At 43.6% G+C, this 17,442-nt stretch overlaps 2 protein-coding genes across 3 annotated transcripts in view; one reads left to right on the top strand and one right to left on the bottom strand.

Annotated features, from left to right (window-relative positions):
- Positions 1–1,996: 1,996 nt before the first annotated feature.
- On the bottom strand, positions 1,997–15,085 carry NOA1 (nitric oxide associated 1). The gene is made up of 7 exons (XM_021701613.1): positions 13,938–15,085; positions 12,058–12,222; positions 11,198–11,403; positions 7,473–7,604; positions 6,251–6,367; positions 3,220–3,340; positions 1,997–2,526 (listed from the first exon to the last, which is right to left on the bottom strand). The coding sequence occupies exons 1-7, from the start codon at positions 15,082–15,084 to the stop codon at positions 2,327–2,329; spliced, it is 2,088 nt and encodes a 695-aa protein (XP_021557288.1). The 5' UTR covers position 15,085; the 3' UTR covers positions 1,997–2,326.
- A 617-nt stretch (positions 15,086–15,702) lies between these two features.
- POLR2B (RNA polymerase II subunit B) overlaps positions 15,703–17,442 on the top strand; it is a 47,372-nt gene continuing 45,632 nt past the window's right edge. Inside the window, exon 1 of one of the 2 annotated variants that reach the window (XM_021701671.2) lies at positions 15,703–15,883. In XM_021701671.2, the coding sequence (XP_021557346.1) occupies positions 15,865–15,883 (19 nt within the window). In that variant the 5' untranslated portion in view covers positions 15,703–15,864. The remainder of the gene's footprint in view (positions 15,884–17,442) is intronic. The other variant, XM_021701672.2, reaches the window with a different exon arrangement.

The raw sequence follows: 17,442 nt of genomic DNA, 5'->3' as shown, positions 1-17,442 counted from the left end.
GAGAAAAATCTAATGTCTTTCCCTCCTGTTATAGGTGAGAAAATGAAGACCTGAAGACATTAACTAATATAACCAGGGAAACTAAACTTGCCGAGTAAACTGTACTGTTTGAAACTTCTAGCAAGGTACACTGGAACATCTGCTTCAGTCAAGCTTTATAAAACAAAACCATTGAATTTTAGAGTTAAAGGAGATCTGAGAGTCTAAATTAAGAACATTGAAAAACTGGATCTTTGTTAGTCAGGAGGCCTAAAAGCTTAGAGACAGATGATAAGGAGGAATGCTTTGCTTTCTAAAATATTCAGAAGTTATCGGGGTAATGACAGCTGCATCAGTTCGTAGGTTCTATATTTTTATACAAATGCCAGATTTTTAACTTGTAAAATTAATGGTATTTCATTTTTTCCAAAATAAAAACTAGAAATTGATTTTCTCAATTTGGGAAGCTACCGCCCTCTAGAGGGTGGGCTTGGAAATGTAAGAGGTACTTTTTTTTTTCCTTAAGATTTTTATTTTTGAGAACGAGCGAGCACAAACCCGGGGAGAGGAGCAGAGGGAGAAACAGACTCCCTGCTGAACAGAGAGAGCCCGATGCAGGACTCGATCCCAGGACCCTGGGATCATGACCTGAGCCCAAGGTAGACCTTTAACTGACTGAGCCACCCAGGTGCCTGAGAGGTGCTTTTTCTTTGTCACAATGACTAATGGGGCAGGGGGAGCTGTTACTAACTGGCATTTACTATCTGGGGATGAGGGATGCTGGCATACTGAAATGCAGTTTTACACATAAAGAGCTCCTTTCCCCAAGATGCCAATAGTATTTTCTTTGAAACATGATGAAAGCGAGATCTAGTTTTTACAAGTTGCATCTTAAAATGCTAACCATTTATTCTAAGCTGTCTTAGTGAGATGGGGGCTGGGGGATACCCATTGACTGAGAACATAGGTATGTTTATTAATTTTATGGTAAACCTTAGTCTACAGGAAATGCATGGATCTGACTGCATTTCAGTCCAGCTAATCCCACTAGCATTCATCTCAACATTGGGATCTGGGACTTGACTTGCCAATTGTTCACTGTACACAGCTACAGTGCTACTTACTCAGCTAGGAATAAAAGGTAGACATCTGACTGATGTTATGTTATACAGTATATACAGGCAGATGTTGATAAAATGGTTGTAAGTGCTCTGATAACTGCAGAATAGGCTTTGGATGCCACAAAGATATAACCTGAATCTTTTCTTAAGATTTTCAGGTAGGATTATGTAAGGTATCTACTTGATTCTCCAGTGTTCATTCTCCCCTAAGTAATAAAAACCCCAAATGGTCTCCTTCCCCCAACATCTTTCAGCTCTGTTGTGGGTGGGTGTGACCATTGTGACTTGACCAGTGGACGGTATGGAATGTGTGCAATTTCCAACCTTTCCCCCTTCTTTGAAATAGGGAAACTGTGTGTTCTTACTCACTTTCCCTCTTGCCACTTGCTGGGAAGGGTTGACAACCTGAGCAACCACCTTAGACCTAGAGAGGAAGCCACGGAGTGTTCCACCAGTTGGATACTTGGATGACTATACGGAGCAGAGGAACCTATTCACTTCTATCTTACTTAAGCCAATATATTTTGGACAAATTCATTTTTTGCCATTTTTTCATATGCCAACTGTTGTGTTGCTCTCTCAATCAGGCTGCAAATAAGAAATGACATCTGGTCTTTTTTTTTTAAGTTTATTTATTTTTTTGTAATCTCTATCCCCAACATGGGGCTCAAACTCATGAACCTGAGATCAAGAGTTGAATGCTTCTCTGACTGAGCCAGCTTGGTGCCCCAACAACTGTTTTTGTTTTTTTTTTTTTAAAGATTTTATTTATTTATTTTACAGAGACAGACACAGCAAGAGAAGGAACACAAGCAGGGGGAATGGGAGAGGGAGAAGCAGGCTTCCTGCTGAGCAGGGAGCCCAATGTGGGGCTTGAACCCAGGACCCTGGGATCATGACCTGAGCCGAAGGCAGACGCTTAACGACGGAGCCACCCAGGTGCCCCCAACTGGTCTTAATAAGTAAGTAGTGCGAGAAACCTGAATGTGGCTGAACTCCTTTTTAGGTATATTTGGGTTGCAAATATATACATATACATACCTTACAAAAAAATAACTTGTATTTACAAATTCAATACATTACAAACAGGCACAGTCTTGGGTGGTTTAAAAAGGGTGGGAGCAAAGAGAGCTTTATTATAGTTATATTTAATACAATTCAATGTATGTAGTTATGTCTAATATAGTTAATATTCAGTGTGAACAAGATCAACTTCACCTATTTATCTATTTTTTCTTCTTCTGCAGATTGTACACAAGGGAAGGAGGCTTCTTGGTTTTATAGGCCACACTTCTCTTGAGGCGCTCTCCTTTGATGTTAACAATATGTGGCAAGAGAGGGGGCCGGACTGTCAGAACCGTTCCTTGAGGTGTGTAGCCTCGGAGATGCAGTCTGTCCTTACACTGAGGTGTTACTGCAACCCAACCTATGCAGGCATGCGACAGAACACAAAATGGTGTTAGCAACCATCTTACTACAAACACCAAGCTCAAGCTCAAAATGGAGCACCAAAGGAGGCTACTGCTCTTTTTTTTTTTTTTAAGGATTTTATTTATTTGACAGAGAGCGAGCACAAGCAGGGGGAGTGGCAGGAAGAGGGAGAGGGAGAAGCAGGCTTCCCGCCAAGCAGGGAGCCTGATGCAGGGCTCGATCCCAGGACCCTGGGATCATGACCTGAGCCGAAGGCAGACGCTTAATGACTGAGCCACCCAGGTGTCCCTCCTTTGCTCTAGTTTTAAAGAAAGCATGCAATGCATTTGTGAAAAGGTACAAATTTATTTTTACAGTAGGTTGCATTTAATGAATAAACTAGTACATATTTCCTAAAATCCTCAGTTTATGTTAAATGCACATTTCTATAAAAATATACTGTAAGTCAGTAAGGCTACTTTATTCACCTTTTAAAAAGTGCCTGGGGGGCGCCTGGGTGGCTCAGTCGGTTGGGCGTCTGCCTTCGGCTCAGGTCGTGATCTCAGGGTCCTGGGATCGAGTCCTGCATTGGGCTCTCTGCTCTGCGGGGAGCCTGTTTCTCCCTCTCCTACTCCCCCTGCTCTTCTCTCTCTCTGTCAAATAAATAAAATCTTTAAAAAAAAAAAAAAAGTGCCTGGTGTAAAATTACCTGCAGAGGAAAACTTGATGTCAGCCACTGCTTCAGATTCCCCAAGTCCTTCTTTTAATGTAATGTCTTCACCAACAAGAGGAGGAAATCCTGCCATTCGTTCTTCTCCACCCATTGGAACCTGCCATTGAGATAAATATTCTCAGCTACTGAAAACCCCAAATCACTTCTAGTTCAAATGAAAAGTATGGGAGAGCTCTGTAGGGAGATGAAGCCTATAGAGATCCCAGTGACAAAATCTGCATGTGAGCATGCGTCTGGTGGTAACCTCCTGATACCAGCATCTTGTTTTATTAGTTTACACTATTTTTACAGCCCTCCATAAAGCTTTACAGAGTAATGTTTGGCAATTATGGTAACATCCTTCAAAATACCTTAGTTCTCATAGGCCTGGCTGGCCTCAAAGATTAATCCCTCCCTGCCTCATTACAAGTGAAGGGTACATGTACAATGGGTAAGGTTCAGCTTCTGCTTACAGATATGTCCATGAATGGGAAGTAACTGGGTAATTATTAATAGATTTGTGTTTAACACGAGGGACAAAAGATAGATGTTACAGTATGGTCCCTGCGCCCACAGGGGTCAGAAGGTGGAGATAACATGTAGACAAATTATAAGGTAAGGAGTGTGATGGGAAGCGTCTATTAAGTACTATGGTTGTGGAGGAAGAAGTAATGAACATGTTTTGGTCGAGGAAAACATTAATGAAGAAGCAGTATCTGAGCAGTATTTTGAGAAATAGGTTAAAGTTACTTACTGGAATGGTATTCTGGGTTAGCATATGTATAGACACAAAAACCGGAAAAAGGATGAGTTCAGGGAACTGTAGTTGAACTGTATAGGGTATATTAAGTCTGTGTATGAGTGTGTATTAGTGATGAGGCTATCAGTTTGGACTTCTCAGTAATGTGGAACTACCAAGGAATTATAAGCAGGAAAAAGAATAGAGATAGGAATAAAAAAATACTGTGGCCTGCTTTGTATTTTTCAAAGATCTCTGTAGGGCAGGGTGTCTTAACTTTGGCACTATTGACATTTTAGGCTGAATAATTCTTTGGGGGGGGGGGTGAGGAGGCTGTCCTGTGCATTGTAGAATTTTTAGCAGCATCCCTGGCATCTACTCAGTATCCACCAAGTTGTGAAAAACAAAAATGTCTCCAGTCGTTGTCAAATGGCCCCTGGGGGCAAAAGTCAACCCTGGTTGAGAAGCACTGCTGTAGTGGCCATGGAGGTATATTTGGGGTGGAGGTGGGAGGAGGGCAAAAGCTGGAAGCTAAGAAAATACTTCAGGATCTCAAAAACAGCCTACTGACATCAGATTACAGCCTGAATTGGGAGGCTGGATTCAGTGATAATTAGGAGGCAGGGCTGACTTTCATTTGGGAGGTAAGAAAACCAGGAGGCAAGAATGAGTCTCAGAGTAGCTCCCAAAACACGTTTCTGTTACGGTGGGAGAGAAGGCTGGGACTGTTGCTTTGGAAAGTATCAGTGATGTCCACTCTGAAAACTACACAGATGAGTGGGGGTAGAGAACCACAGAGTTCATTTTTATGAGAGCCAAATTAAACAAACTCAGGAAGTTTTCTTTCCTGTAAGTCTCCAGCTGTATTTCAACTCATGTATTATGTTTTGCCTAAAAAGTGAGCAAATGTAACAGGACAACCAAAGGCTTTTTAAGTGTAGAAAAATCAACAGATCCTATATTGCTGATTGCCTTTATATGCTCACCCACCCTGCAAATCCTACAAGTCTCTGGAATATTCACTTTAGGGCAATTATTTCAATGGAGTTTTAATTTCAGTCTGGCTTTCTTAGGAAATACAGAAAGAAAAAAGCATTTACTTCTCAAGTTAGGTTTATCTTTAGCCTCTTTGAAGGGCAGGTGTATATTTTGGGTTTCGGCTTATATTCAGTTGCATAAGCATTAATTAATACTAAATCACCTCTGCTGGGTGCACCTGGTATTTTTGTAGATGTGTTCCATCATCATCATCATCATCATCATCATCATCATCACCACAAACACTTACATACCACTTACAGCAGTGCCCTGGAACTCAGTCCTCGCCACAACCTTGTGATGTAGGTACGACACATAGTCACACAGCTTTGTGAAGTGGTGGAAAAGAGCATTTGCACAGTCTGGCTGTGGCGATCTTAAACATTGTACAGACATTGTACATTAACCGTGTGTATGCAATGCCTTATTAAGCTGAAAACAGTTCTCACACAGTATTTGGTGAACTCAGAACAATTTCAGTGACACAGTAAGGACCAAACAGGGACTGCAGAGGACGGGACATGAGGAGCACGAGAAGTATTGACTGTAAAAGAAGGAATAAGCAGGACACTGAGTTTTGTTTTGTTTTTTAAAGATGAAACTGTAGCATACTTACAGGGGGAAGGACGGAACTAGTAGAGCAGAAGTAAAAAGCCAGGATAATCTTAAGTGTCTGGGAGTTAGAACCTGGGAGGAGAGCTTTTCCACTCGGACCAGGACTTCTCAGCCTTGGCCTTATAGACATTTTGGACCAGATAATTCTTCGTTGTGAGGGTCTGTCTTGTGCACCGCAGGATGTTCAGCATTATCCCTGGCCTCTGTCCACTGGATGCCAGTAATGCCCCCAGCTGTGAGAAAACGTGTGCCTTCTCTTCGCTCAGCATTAATCCAATACAACTTTCTGCAATGATGTGACTGCTGGGCAGTTGGAAAGTAGCTAGTGCAACTGAAAAGCTAAATTTTAGATTTTATTTAAATTGAAATAGCCACTCGTGGCTACGGTATTGGCCAGTGTAGTTTAGAGAAAACACAAGTCTGTAGCTATTCTAGGATCAGTCCAAACAACATCCCTTTTCTCATAGGGTCCACTTTACTTTATAGCCCAAATCCTCAAGCAGAACAGGGGAGGAGAGAGCTAGCTGATCATATAACAAAAATGGTATGTCCAACAAAGGCTTCCTTAGCAGGGCTGCGGGACTGTCACAGTGTAGGTTAACCCAACTGTGTGATCTTCCAAGTGTGCTGCCTCACCTTGAGTAATGTATGACCTGCATGCTTCTGATACATAGTATCTGCCCTGTCAGAGGAAGTAATATGCACAGGGAGGAGGTTGGAAGCCACAACTGTAAACCAAGCCGACTGATTTCCCTTAAGAAAGGAAGAAAATAAGTTATTTTACAGACTGAAAAACTTGGAAAACCAACATATTACAAATTACAATCAATTACCACCCCCCTCAAAAAAAACCAAGCTCCCTTTATATGTAAATGGAAATGTAAATAAATATAATTAAAGGAAAAACATAAGAAGGGGTGCCTGGGTGGCTCAGTCGGTTAAAGCGGCTGACTCTTGATCTCAGGGTCATGAGTTCAAGCCCTGTGTTGGGCTCCACGCTGGGCGTGAAGCCTACTTAAAAAAAAAAGTACATATATGGGAATATAAGTAAAAGGAAATGCTTTAATTGTGCCGGTATAAAGTTAGGTTTAACATTCTGTGGGCTTTAATGAAACATATAAGGGTTTTAAGTGTGTAAGGCTAAATTGCCAAAAAATTATGAGAAAACACAAAACCCAAGAAATATGCTATAGCAATGGCCTGCAAGTTACATTCACTGTTGCTAGATACATCCATGTTACATTTCCTTTTTCTCCTCACTTTGGGAAAACAGGGAGCAATTCTATAAATACTCTAAAATCACCAGAATGATGCTATGTAAATGAATATCAAACAAAAAAGTACATATGTAATGTATACGTATCTTGGGATATAAACAGGCGTGGGAGGGGCACCTGGCTGCCTCGGTCAGTGGAGCATGTGACTCTTGATCAGGAGTTGTGAGTTCAAGCTCCACGTTGGGTGTAGAGATGACTTAAAAATAAAAACTTAAAAAGTGTGGGATTTATTTAATGCACATTAACCCTGTACCTAAAGGTTGGACCTATTTTTTTTTTAACCTATGATTTCCATGTGAAACAATACCACAGGATAGGGGCAGTATCTTTTCCTCATGCCAAGCTGTATGGGGCATTCAATATCCTAATGAAGATCTAGCTTTTGAGACCTACTACTTGTTTTTCCTCCCCATTTCTTTTTCCCAAGTTTTTATTATGGACAATTTCAAACAAAAAAACAAAGAAGTATCAACTTCCTACACAGTCATGAACTAGTTATCAACAATTTGCCAATCTTGTTCATATATCTGCATCCTTAAAGTAATCCTAAGTCATTTTTTAACAGTACAGACTTTCCTTACCTGCAGAAAATCTAGGCGGCCTATGGCACCCAAAAACAGAACCATTCCTGGTTTAAGCACAAAAGTTCTTGGAACAATGGAATGTGTTGGCAAAACAATATTTACTTCTTTTTCTGTTAGAAGGTTTAAAATCTGTAAAGCGGAGGGCAGATATTTTAGAGAATTACTTTTATTGAAGATATGATATATTGTGATTTACCTTTAAGGTAAAAAGTGATAGGGACGCCTGGGTGGCTCCGTCTGCCTTTGGCTCGGGTCATGATCTCAGGGTACTGGGATCGAGTCCCACACTGGGCTCCCTGCTCAGCGGGAAGTCTGCTTCTCCCTCTCCCACTCCTCCTGCTTGTGTTTCCTCTCTCTCTGTCCCTCTCTCTGTCAAATAAATAAATAAAATCTTAAAAAAAAGTGAATTTTTTTCCAGACTTCACAATAAACCAAAGTATGTCAGAAGTTGCTGCACATAAAATTGCACGTTCTGTCTAAATCAATCAATTTATGGATGGCTCTACTCTTGTTTCACAACTTAATACTGAGCAAAACAACTTATATGGGAGTATAAGACTTTGTATGTCAGTAGCATCCCTCAAATGTCAAAATTGGTGTGAACTGAAAAGAGTGATGTGTCAATCCCAAAACAGCACATACGTTCTCTCCACCAAGGCTTCTAGGGACCAGTAGTTGTCAGCTAAAGGTAAGGCAATATGCCATCTGCTAGCCCACTGGCAAGTATGCATGCATTAAATGCAAAATGGTCACCTCATTCTAGGAGCAGTTATAGAGCTTTGAAGAACGCTTTTCTGAAGTCTGGTCTTCAGTTTTCTTATTTCCCCCAAACACTCAGCAAAAAACGAGAGAGAAAGTTATGAATCCTCTGGCTTCTAAGGATGAAGAATTCCTAAAGAGACTAGAGAAAATAGAAAAGGCAAGCCAGGAAGCACAAGATTCTGGTAGGATTTAAGGAATCAAAATATTAAAAAAAAGAAATATTATGGGACATCTGGCTGGCTCAGCTGGTAGAGCATGTGACTCTTTTTTTTTTTTTTTTTTTTAAAAAATCTTTTAATTTTTTTTTTTTTTTTTGTTTTTAAGATTTTTTTTATTTATCTGACAGAGAGACAGTGAGAGAGGGAACACAAGCAGGGGGAGTGGGAGAGGGAGAAGCAGGCTTCCCGCTGAGCAGGGAGCCCGATGCGGGGCTCGATCCCATGACCCTGGGATCATGACCTGAGCCGAAGGCAGACGCTTAACCGACTGAGCCACCCAGGCGCCCCAGAGCATGTGACTCTTGATCTCAGGGTTCTGAATTCGAGCCCCACACTGGGTGTAGAGATTACTTAAAAAATTTTTTTTTAAAAAAAGAAGTATTAGAGAAGGTAAAAAAGTGGATTAAAAAACTTTTATGAACTTGATTCTTAAGAAAAATAACAAGGAGGGGTGCTTGGGTGGCTTAGTCGGTTAAGCATCTAACTTGGTTTCAGCTCAGGTCATGATCTCAGGGTTGTGGGATCGAGTCCCACATTGGGCTCTGCGCTAAGATTCTTTCCCTCTCCCTCTGCCCCCCCCCCCGCTTTCTCTCTTCTCAAATAAATAAAATCTTAAAAACAACAAAAAAAAGAAAAATAACAAGGAAATAAAGAATACGTGAAACCTAGAAAGCCTCACAAGAAAATATATAACAAGGGGCCACAAGTACTTTCCTCAGCATTTGTGTTTTAAAAAGCACATTAAAAGCCACCTGCAGTAGAAGCCTTTTAACCCTTTTTAGCAGAGACCCTAATTTATTTCTCAACAGAGTTCCTTGATGTGGTTTGGGAAAACACTGGTCTAAGGCATCTAATAAATGTATCATTAAACTGACAGAGAAACAAACTGCCAGAAACTTAGGGTCTCATTCTGCTGGCTACAATATTAGCAAATTCTTGCTTTTCTGACTATTTGACAAGAAGGTACAGATGACTAAAGTAACTGCTATCCTTGACTTGATTCTAAAAGGGAAGAATAAGTTGGTGAATGGTGAAGTTCAAGTGCTAGAACATTATTAGAAAGCAATCCAGTTACTCTGAAGCTACGGATTGCTAAGGAAGAGACAGGACACAAGCAATTATTCTAGGAGCGCAAAAAAAAGTTAAAAATATCTATATGATTCTATGACATGAGACACTAAATAGAGTATAATTCTGGGACTGAAACTAAGTGATCCAGATAAGGCAAAGAGTGAAAAGAAGCTAAGACACCACTGTTGTTTAATAGGCATATACAGACATAATTAGGCAAATCAGGAACTTGCGTCAGTAACCAGATTCAAAGGAAACTGATTAATGGATCTGTTGTAAGGCTGTATCCTGGATGCATTCTTCAGTCAATCCGTGACTTGGATGATAACCAAAATTGCAAATGAATAAAAAGTTGTGAAATTTAATGAGTGTGTAGGATATGGGCTTAATTTAATGATATAAAAGAAAGTTGCCCAGAAGATTGTAGTTGGGAGTAAAAAGACATATAAGGGCAAGACAGGTGGAGTTAATCTTATTCTAAGTTGTGCTCATCAGAGGGCACTTACACAAGAAATTTAGTTCTTAGTGTCATATATATTTTTAAAGATTTTATTTATTTGAGAGGGGGAGAGAGAGCGCGAGAGCACACACAAGCAGTGGGGAGGGGCAGAGGAAGAGAGAGCAGCAGACTCCCCGCTAAGCAGGGAGCCCGATGCGGGGCTAGATCCCAGGACCCTGGGATCATGACCTGAGCCAAAGGCAGATGCTTAACCGACTGAGCCACCCAGCTGCCCTTTAGTGTCGTATTTTAAGGATGAAAACAAATAAGAAAATATTCTGAAAAGAGGCCTGAGTTGATGAAAAGCCTCTCAGAGAGAACAAGAAACAAAGAGAAATCATCTGGATTATGTCAGCACAGTAAATGTTCAATGTTTGTTGGATGAATTAATGAAAGAGTAGAGTGAGGAAGAGATAGGATATTAAACTTAAAATAGTTCAAAGTCTAGCAAGGGAAAGAGGCATTATGTTCATTCCATACAGGACCATTTGGAGGAACAATGGGTACAAGTTACAGGGAGACTGTTCAGCTCCACACAAACAGCAGGTCAAAGGCCAGATGGGTTACCATGGGAGACAAGGGGACACTCCTTCAGCTGATGGTGAGTCACTCCTTATTTCAGTTCAAGCTGGATGGATATGTTTAGAGGGAATTCAAGCATAGAATAGGTGGCTGGACTGCAGCGATAGTTGTTTTCTTCCAGCCTCAAAATCTAGGATTTTATAAATGTCTCCCTAACGAAGGTAGCCACCACACTAACACAAAGAGGTTGTGAGCAGTGAAGCCTACCAAACAGAATACAGATCTTTTTTTTTTTTTTTTTTAAAGATTTTATTTATTTATTTGAGAGAGAGAGAATGAGAGAGAGCACATGAGAGGGGGGAGGGTCAGAGGGAGAAGCAGACTCCCTACCGAGCAGGGAGCCCGATGCGGGACTCGATCCAGGGACTCCAGGATCACGACCTGAGCCGAAGGCAGTCGCTTAACCAACTGAGCCACCCAGGCGCCCCAGAATACAGATCTTGATGGCACATAGCTCACCCTGAACTGCTTCTATGAATGAATCAGAACTGAGTCTAAAGTGAAAGGATACGCCTTTCCTGTGTTCTGCCAATGAAGATGGCACTCGTGCAACTGAAAGTTAAGAGTTCCAAAAGACATCAAATACATACACAATTTTCTTTTGTAATTCCAGGGGTGTCATGAAACCAGTGGGCATCTTTCACATCTTGCGGGGTCAATTCTACTCGTTTGGTGGATTTATCTGCAACCATAACAGGTTCATTTTCCATGTCAAAGGCAAGTGCATCAGCATCAAACTCAAAGGCAGCTTCATCTTTCCGTTCTTCTGAATACAAGAATGTTCTTCTAACTCTTCCTAGAACAAGTTATATTTAAGCTATTAGTCACTCCTTTGAAGCTTTTGATTCCAGACAGATAATTCTTATTCTCCTCACTTGCCTCAAAAACAAGTTATTGAGACTAACTATGGTGTCCAGAAGCAAGACTACAATGATACCTTTGCCTTTTTTTTCAAAGGCAGTGGAGGTCAGACTTTTGCAATGATCAAATATGTCGCTAGCTGGGTACACTGGGCAAGGGGCTGGGTGGTTGGGGGAAAAGTGCTGGCAACCAAACTGTTTTCAGTGAAGGAAGGTTGAAAAAAGATACCAAGGAGAGAGAGGGACAATCTAATATAAAGCTGCGGCATGGAGTCCATAACTTGTGCTCATCTGCAAGGAGAGGGTGCTGTTTCTCAGCGAAAATGCTTCCACCCGGACAATGGCTAGGTGGACAGTTTTGTAGGTTTCCCCTCCTGGATTTCTCCAAGTATCTACTGTTTCAGTTTTCTTAGCACAGTGAACTCTGGGTTTCCAAACAGCAGCCTTGCCTCTCAAGGGCCTCTTTGTTCCAGAACAAGGAGAGTAGTCTCTCCCCACAAAAACTGGCTAGACCTAGACAGCTGTATTTCAGGTTCAACAAAAAATTTTAGCATAGCCCCAACAAGAGTTCTCCTATAGAAGATACTTACCTACTACATAACCATGCTTTTTCAAGAGATTAAGTTGATTTTGTTCTTGCTGACTAAGATCTTCTTCAGCTTCAGCTGCAGTTTTTTTAAGCCTTTTTTGTCTTTCAAACATCCTGTAAGGTGTTGGGTTGCAAATAGGAAACTTCAAAAGGTTTAAGGTAGTACCTGAAATACCAAAGAGTAAATATGTTCTTATAAACATTGTACAAGAAAAAGGAATACGGGGAGGAAAACTAACATGTTTTCTTTTAAAGATTTTTAATTTATTTTTTAGAGAGAGAGAGAGAGGATGAGCAGAGAAGCAGGCTCCCTGCTGAGCAGGGGACCAGATGCGGGACTCGATCCCAGGACCCTGGGATCATGACCTGAGCCGAAGGCAGATGCTTAACAGACTGAGCCACCCAGGTGCCCCGGAAAACTAACATTTTTGAGGAGCTACACTGACTTGGGTACTGAGATTTACTTCACTTAACCTTCATGATAACCCTCTACAAGATCATTCTTATTTTATAGATGAGGAAATAGGCTCAGAGATTGGCCCACAGGCTCAACCTGGATTTGAATCCCAAATCTGCAGACCTGCTTTCTTTCCATTTTCACTGTACTACCATCCAGCATAAAAGCACTTCTGTGTATAATTTAACCAAAGTCCTGGACAGAGAAGAAGAGCTTATCAAAGTTAAACACTGGTTTCAAAGGAACAAATGAGGCAGTTTTGCCAACTGTTAAATACCAACATGGTCAGAGAAGGACCCATTTTGCAATTACAAAGTTTCTTAAAACCAAAGCCTGGGTAGCTCAGTGGGTTAAGCGTCTGCCTTCAGCTCAGGTCATGATCCCAGGCTCCTGGGATGGAGTCCTGAATCCAGCTCCTTGCTCAGCAGGGAGCCTGCTTCTCCCTCTACCTGCTGCTCCCCCTGCTTGTGCTCTCTCTCTGACAAATAAATAAAGGGGCGCCTGGGTGGCTCAGTCAGTTAAGCGTCTGCCTTCGGCTCAGATCATGATCCCAGTGTCCTGGGATCGAGTCCCGCGTCGGGCTCCCTGCTCATCGGGGAGTCTGCTTCTCCCTCTCCCTCTGCCTGCCACTCTGCCTACTTGTGCTCTCGATCCCTCTGTCAAATAAATAAATAAAATCTTTAAAAAAACAAACAAATAAAATCTTAAAAAACAAAACCCACAAAGTTGACTTTTTTTCTCAAAGCCACAAATCATATAGCATTAGTGAATTATTCAAATGTTAAATGTGTATAGTATACTGATCTTATGAATAAACTTAAGATATGAAGAGTAAGACTGAGGGGTGGAAGTTTAGAAAATAAAAGAAGGAAAAAAAGAAAGTAAAAAGAACGACTTTCCAGAGAAACATACAAAGAAGTAAAGCTACCAGGGAAACCTCCAAGAGAGCAGGAACTCTTGCTTTGTTTCCTGGTTCATCTACAGTGCCTAAAGAACAGTGACTGGAACATAGAAGTGCTCCATATATATGCCCATGAGAAAATGACTCTACCATGTACTAAATTTCCAAGAACTAGGCTGACACAAAAGAGAGGTGTGACCAAAGTACGGAGAGAATTTTTTTTTTTTAAGATTTTATTTATTTATTCATGAGAGACACAGAGAGAGAGGCAGAGGGAGAAGCAGGCTCCCAAGGAGCAGGGAGCTCGATGTGGGACTCTATCCTAGGACCCTGGGATCATGACCTGAGCCGAAGGCAGACGCTTAACCATCTGAGCCACCCAGGTGCCCACGGAGAGAATTTTTAAACAGAAGACTCCAGACAGCCCCTGGTGGACATTAAGGAAGGATATACGAGGTGCCTGGGCTGCAACCAGACTTTCAGCATCTCAGAAAAGGAAGGAAGCGGGACTCCTAAGGCTCACCAGGCCAAGGGGAGATGGTGGCTCTGTCGATAGCCTCAGCGCCCTTGGCGATGCAGTAGTCGGATTCTAGGAGCGTGTTGAAGAGAGTGGACTTGCCAGCGTTGGTGGCGCCAACCAGGTACACGTCGCCGCGGTAACGCCAGGAGCGCTGAAGCGCTGTGATCAATTCTTCCACCCCATAGCCAGTCTTGGCGCTAATGAGCCGTACATCCCTGAGCACCATGCGGGTCCTAGCGGAAGGAATCGAATTCTCCGTCCCGTCTTGCTGCGGGTCCTCACCGACGTGTTGTGGTCCCCGGTGGCCAGAGGGCCGCGGGAGCCCTGCGCGGGTACAGTCGTCCCACAGTCGCTCCCGGAGCCGCTGCAGGTAGCCGGGCGCGTCCCGGGGCAGCAGGTCCACCTTGTTCCCCAGCACGATCAGCTGCCTGGGGCCCACCAGCGCGGGCAGGTCGGGCAGCAGGGCGTCGGGCAGATCGAGCAGGTCCACCATGTAGAGCACCAGGGCGGGCCCCGGGCGACGCAGCGCGGCGCTCACCAGCTCCAGATACTGATCGCGGCTCATCTGCACGCGCAGGGCGCGCCGGTAGTGCACCAGCAGCCAGCAGCGCTGGCACACCGTTCGCGCCAGCCCGCCGTCAGTCTGCGCCGCTGCGCTGAGGAACTTCTCGCGGGGCAGGTAGCCGGGCACGGCGGGGTCCTGGCAGTGCAGCTCCGCTCCGCAGCCCGAGCAGTTCAGGCCGCTGGGCGGCACCGTCGGGTCCGGGTGTCCCACGACCGGGTGTAGCCGGCTCCTGGCCCGTACCTTCTGCTGCTGCCGCTCTTCCCGCCGCTGCTGCTTCTGTCGCTCCTCCTCCTCCTGCCGCTGCTGCAGCTCTCGCAGCTGCTTTTCGAGGATCGGTGCAGGCTCGGGCTCCGAGACGTACTCTGGGAACAGAAAATGCTCCTCCATGTCAGTCCTCCCTTCGTAACCCCCAGTCGCCGTTGAGCCATGGGAAAGCCTATGTCCCAGGCCCGATGGGTGCTGGGAGGAGGAGGCGACCGCACACCTCTCGAGAAGCGGCTCCCGAGGGACATGGCACGCTACGGCAGGAGCTGATCCCCGTAGGAAGGGCCACAGCAGCTGGCGGGTGAAGCGTGAAGGCAGCATGGAGAACGCTACCCCTGGTATGGCGGGGGCGGAGTCACAAGCGCGCAGGCGCACTGGGATCCGGGATGCGCGTTAAACCTGACTTAAGCCCGGGACTACCGGTGGGCTGTCATTTATCGGAAAGAGCACTTCGGCTTCTTTCGCGTCTAATCCTGTGAGTTCTCGCGATGAAGGATCTGAGGCCGGAGAACCCATTCAAAGCTACGTCAAAAGCATCGGCGACCTAGGCTGAGCTGGGTGGGCGGGAGAGGCTAATGAGGGTTTGTGTACTTTCAGGCTTCTTCAACGCGCCATCGCTGGCACAACTGGCTTTTAGTGAATCACATTTTTTAAAAAGCTTCATGTTTTTAGTCTCTAGAAGTGCAAAAAAAACCCCCATCAAATGCCGCATACCCACGGCCTCAATTAAAATCTTTTATTAATAAATCTTTCTGGTTTTTTTTCCAGGTGTCATTATTTGTGCAACAATATTGAAAAAACAAAACATTTAATTGGCGGGATCCTACCCTCACTGGAGGAACAGTCCTCGCTATCAGCACCGGAGGCGGCGGTCTACGATTTGCGCGTGCGCAATTCTAACTCTCACCAAACCGTAGCCTCCCACTTGCGCAGGCGCAGATCTTACGTAGGCTGCTTTGTGGGTGGCCTTTGGCCTGAGAAGCAGAGCATTCTGGGAACGCCGGAAACGGAAATTACTTCTCTTCACGCTGCGGGTGTTGTAGGCTGCTGCGCGATTTTCTCTGATTCCAAGAGTTAGGAACTTGGGAACCGTTTGCCAAAATGTATGACGCGGACGAGGGTAGGTAACTCCTCAGAACACTCCGCGACGACCTAAGGAGGGAAGAGTGGGGAGCTGAACCAATTGAGGATTTGCGGCCTCCCCCTTACTCGCCGCTCAAGTGTTCCCAGTCGTGCCCCCAACATTCCCCAGGCCGGGAACGAAGCTGGGATTGTGAGAGATGGAGGGTGCAGGGAACCTTAGCATTAATGCTCCTAGTCAGGTGATTCTTGTTCTCTCCACTTTCTGCTCCTGGCTGAGTCTGATACCGCCTTCCCGGATTGAAATGGCGTGCGGAGCAGTAAGACAGTTTCCGTTGTTTTGACTTTGAAGCAAAGGGCTTCTTTCTTGATTTCCCCCAAGGCCAGAGTGAATTTATTGAATAGTTGAATTGTTGAGTGTTATCCTGTGCCAAGCATTGTGTTAGGTTTTACAGCCGGGTCAAAGAATCTAGTGTCTGTGTCGGGCGTTCCTTCATGCTGTCATATGTCTAAGTAAATTGTCTTAAAAAATGACCTTTAGGGCGCTTGGGTGGCTCAGTCGGCTGAGCGTCTGCCTTCGGCTCAGGTCATGATCCCAGGGTCCTGGGATCGAGCTCCGCATCGGGCTCCCTGCTTAGCAGGGAGTCTACTTCTCCCTCTGCCCCTCTCCCCCTCCCCGGCTTGTACTCTTTCTCTCACTCACTCTCTCAAATAAATAAAATCTTAAAAAAAAAAAAAGATCACCTTTAAATTTCGTCTCCCCACAGATGGAAGCGTTTTCAGGTGTTACGTATCCTATTGAATAGGGCCAATATGTCTTTGTTTTTTCTTTTCACATGTAGAATTCTTAGTCGTGTCTAGTGTATATTATGTATTTTTAATGCTGGGTCTTCCATTCTCCATAGCTACTATTTCAAACCACTTTTTTCTGACTCCCAGTCTTGTGGCCACCTCTCACGTTTCTCCTTATTCCCAGGCCACTCCATGGAGAAAAAGAAGAAAAAGCGTAACTCTACTGTTTAAACTTCTCTGTCTCATATCTTGAGTCTGGAAATTAGTTAGCATCGTTAGATTTCTTAACTCCTATCTCAGAAAAAAAATTAAAAGTTTTCTTAGCTTAAATTTTGAGTGGGTAGAATATTCTCATGGCTCACAAGGTAGAAAATATTAAAATGTTAAAGCATAAGGTTTTATTCTTGTCCACCATCTGTGTAGAGTGGGCCTCCTCCACAATAAGTTACCTCTGTTCTTAGGTTCTCTCTCGAGTGCTTTATGCATATTCAGGCAAATAGAAATGGGATTCTGTTTTCCATCCTTTTACAGAAAAAAGGTAACACACTTTTCTGCACTTTTTTTTATATATATATTTATATTTAGGAGATTTTCTTGAGCACCTCATTTTTTTTTCACACCTACCTGGTTTGTATGGGTGTACCTTAAGTAGTGTTTTATTTTATTGATGGGTATTTGGGTTATATCCGGTCTTTTTCTGGTTCAAATAGTGCTGTTATTAATTATCTTGTACATGTCATTTTGTCCAGTGTAGGTATGTCTGTAGGAGAAATTCCTATAGAATTGTCAGCTCAAATGATATACATG

The sequence above is a fragment of the Neomonachus schauinslandi genome, chromosome 2, assembly GCF_002201575.2.
Source record: "Neomonachus schauinslandi chromosome 2, ASM220157v2, whole genome shotgun sequence".
Lineage (NCBI taxonomy): Eukaryota > Metazoa > Chordata > Mammalia > Carnivora > Phocidae > Neomonachus > Neomonachus schauinslandi.
The sequence above is the reverse complement of the archived record's forward strand: the minus strand, read 5'-3'. Positions and strand labels throughout refer to the sequence as shown.

Excerpts from the sequence above, each read along its gene's own strand:
- NOA1 (XM_021701613.1), bottom strand. The coding sequence starts at position 15,084 with ATGCTGCCTTCACGCTTCACCCGCCAGCTGCTGTGGCCCTTCCTACGG. Across the intron at positions 6,368-7,472 it reads GCCGCCTAGATTTTCTGCAG|GGAAATCAGTCGGCTTGGTT; the intron begins GTAAGGAAAGTC and ends TCCTTTCTTAAG. Across the intron at positions 3,341-6,250 it reads CAGGTCATACATTACTCAAG|GTTCCAATGGGTGGAGAAGA; the intron begins GTGAGGCAGCAC and ends TCTCAATGGCAG.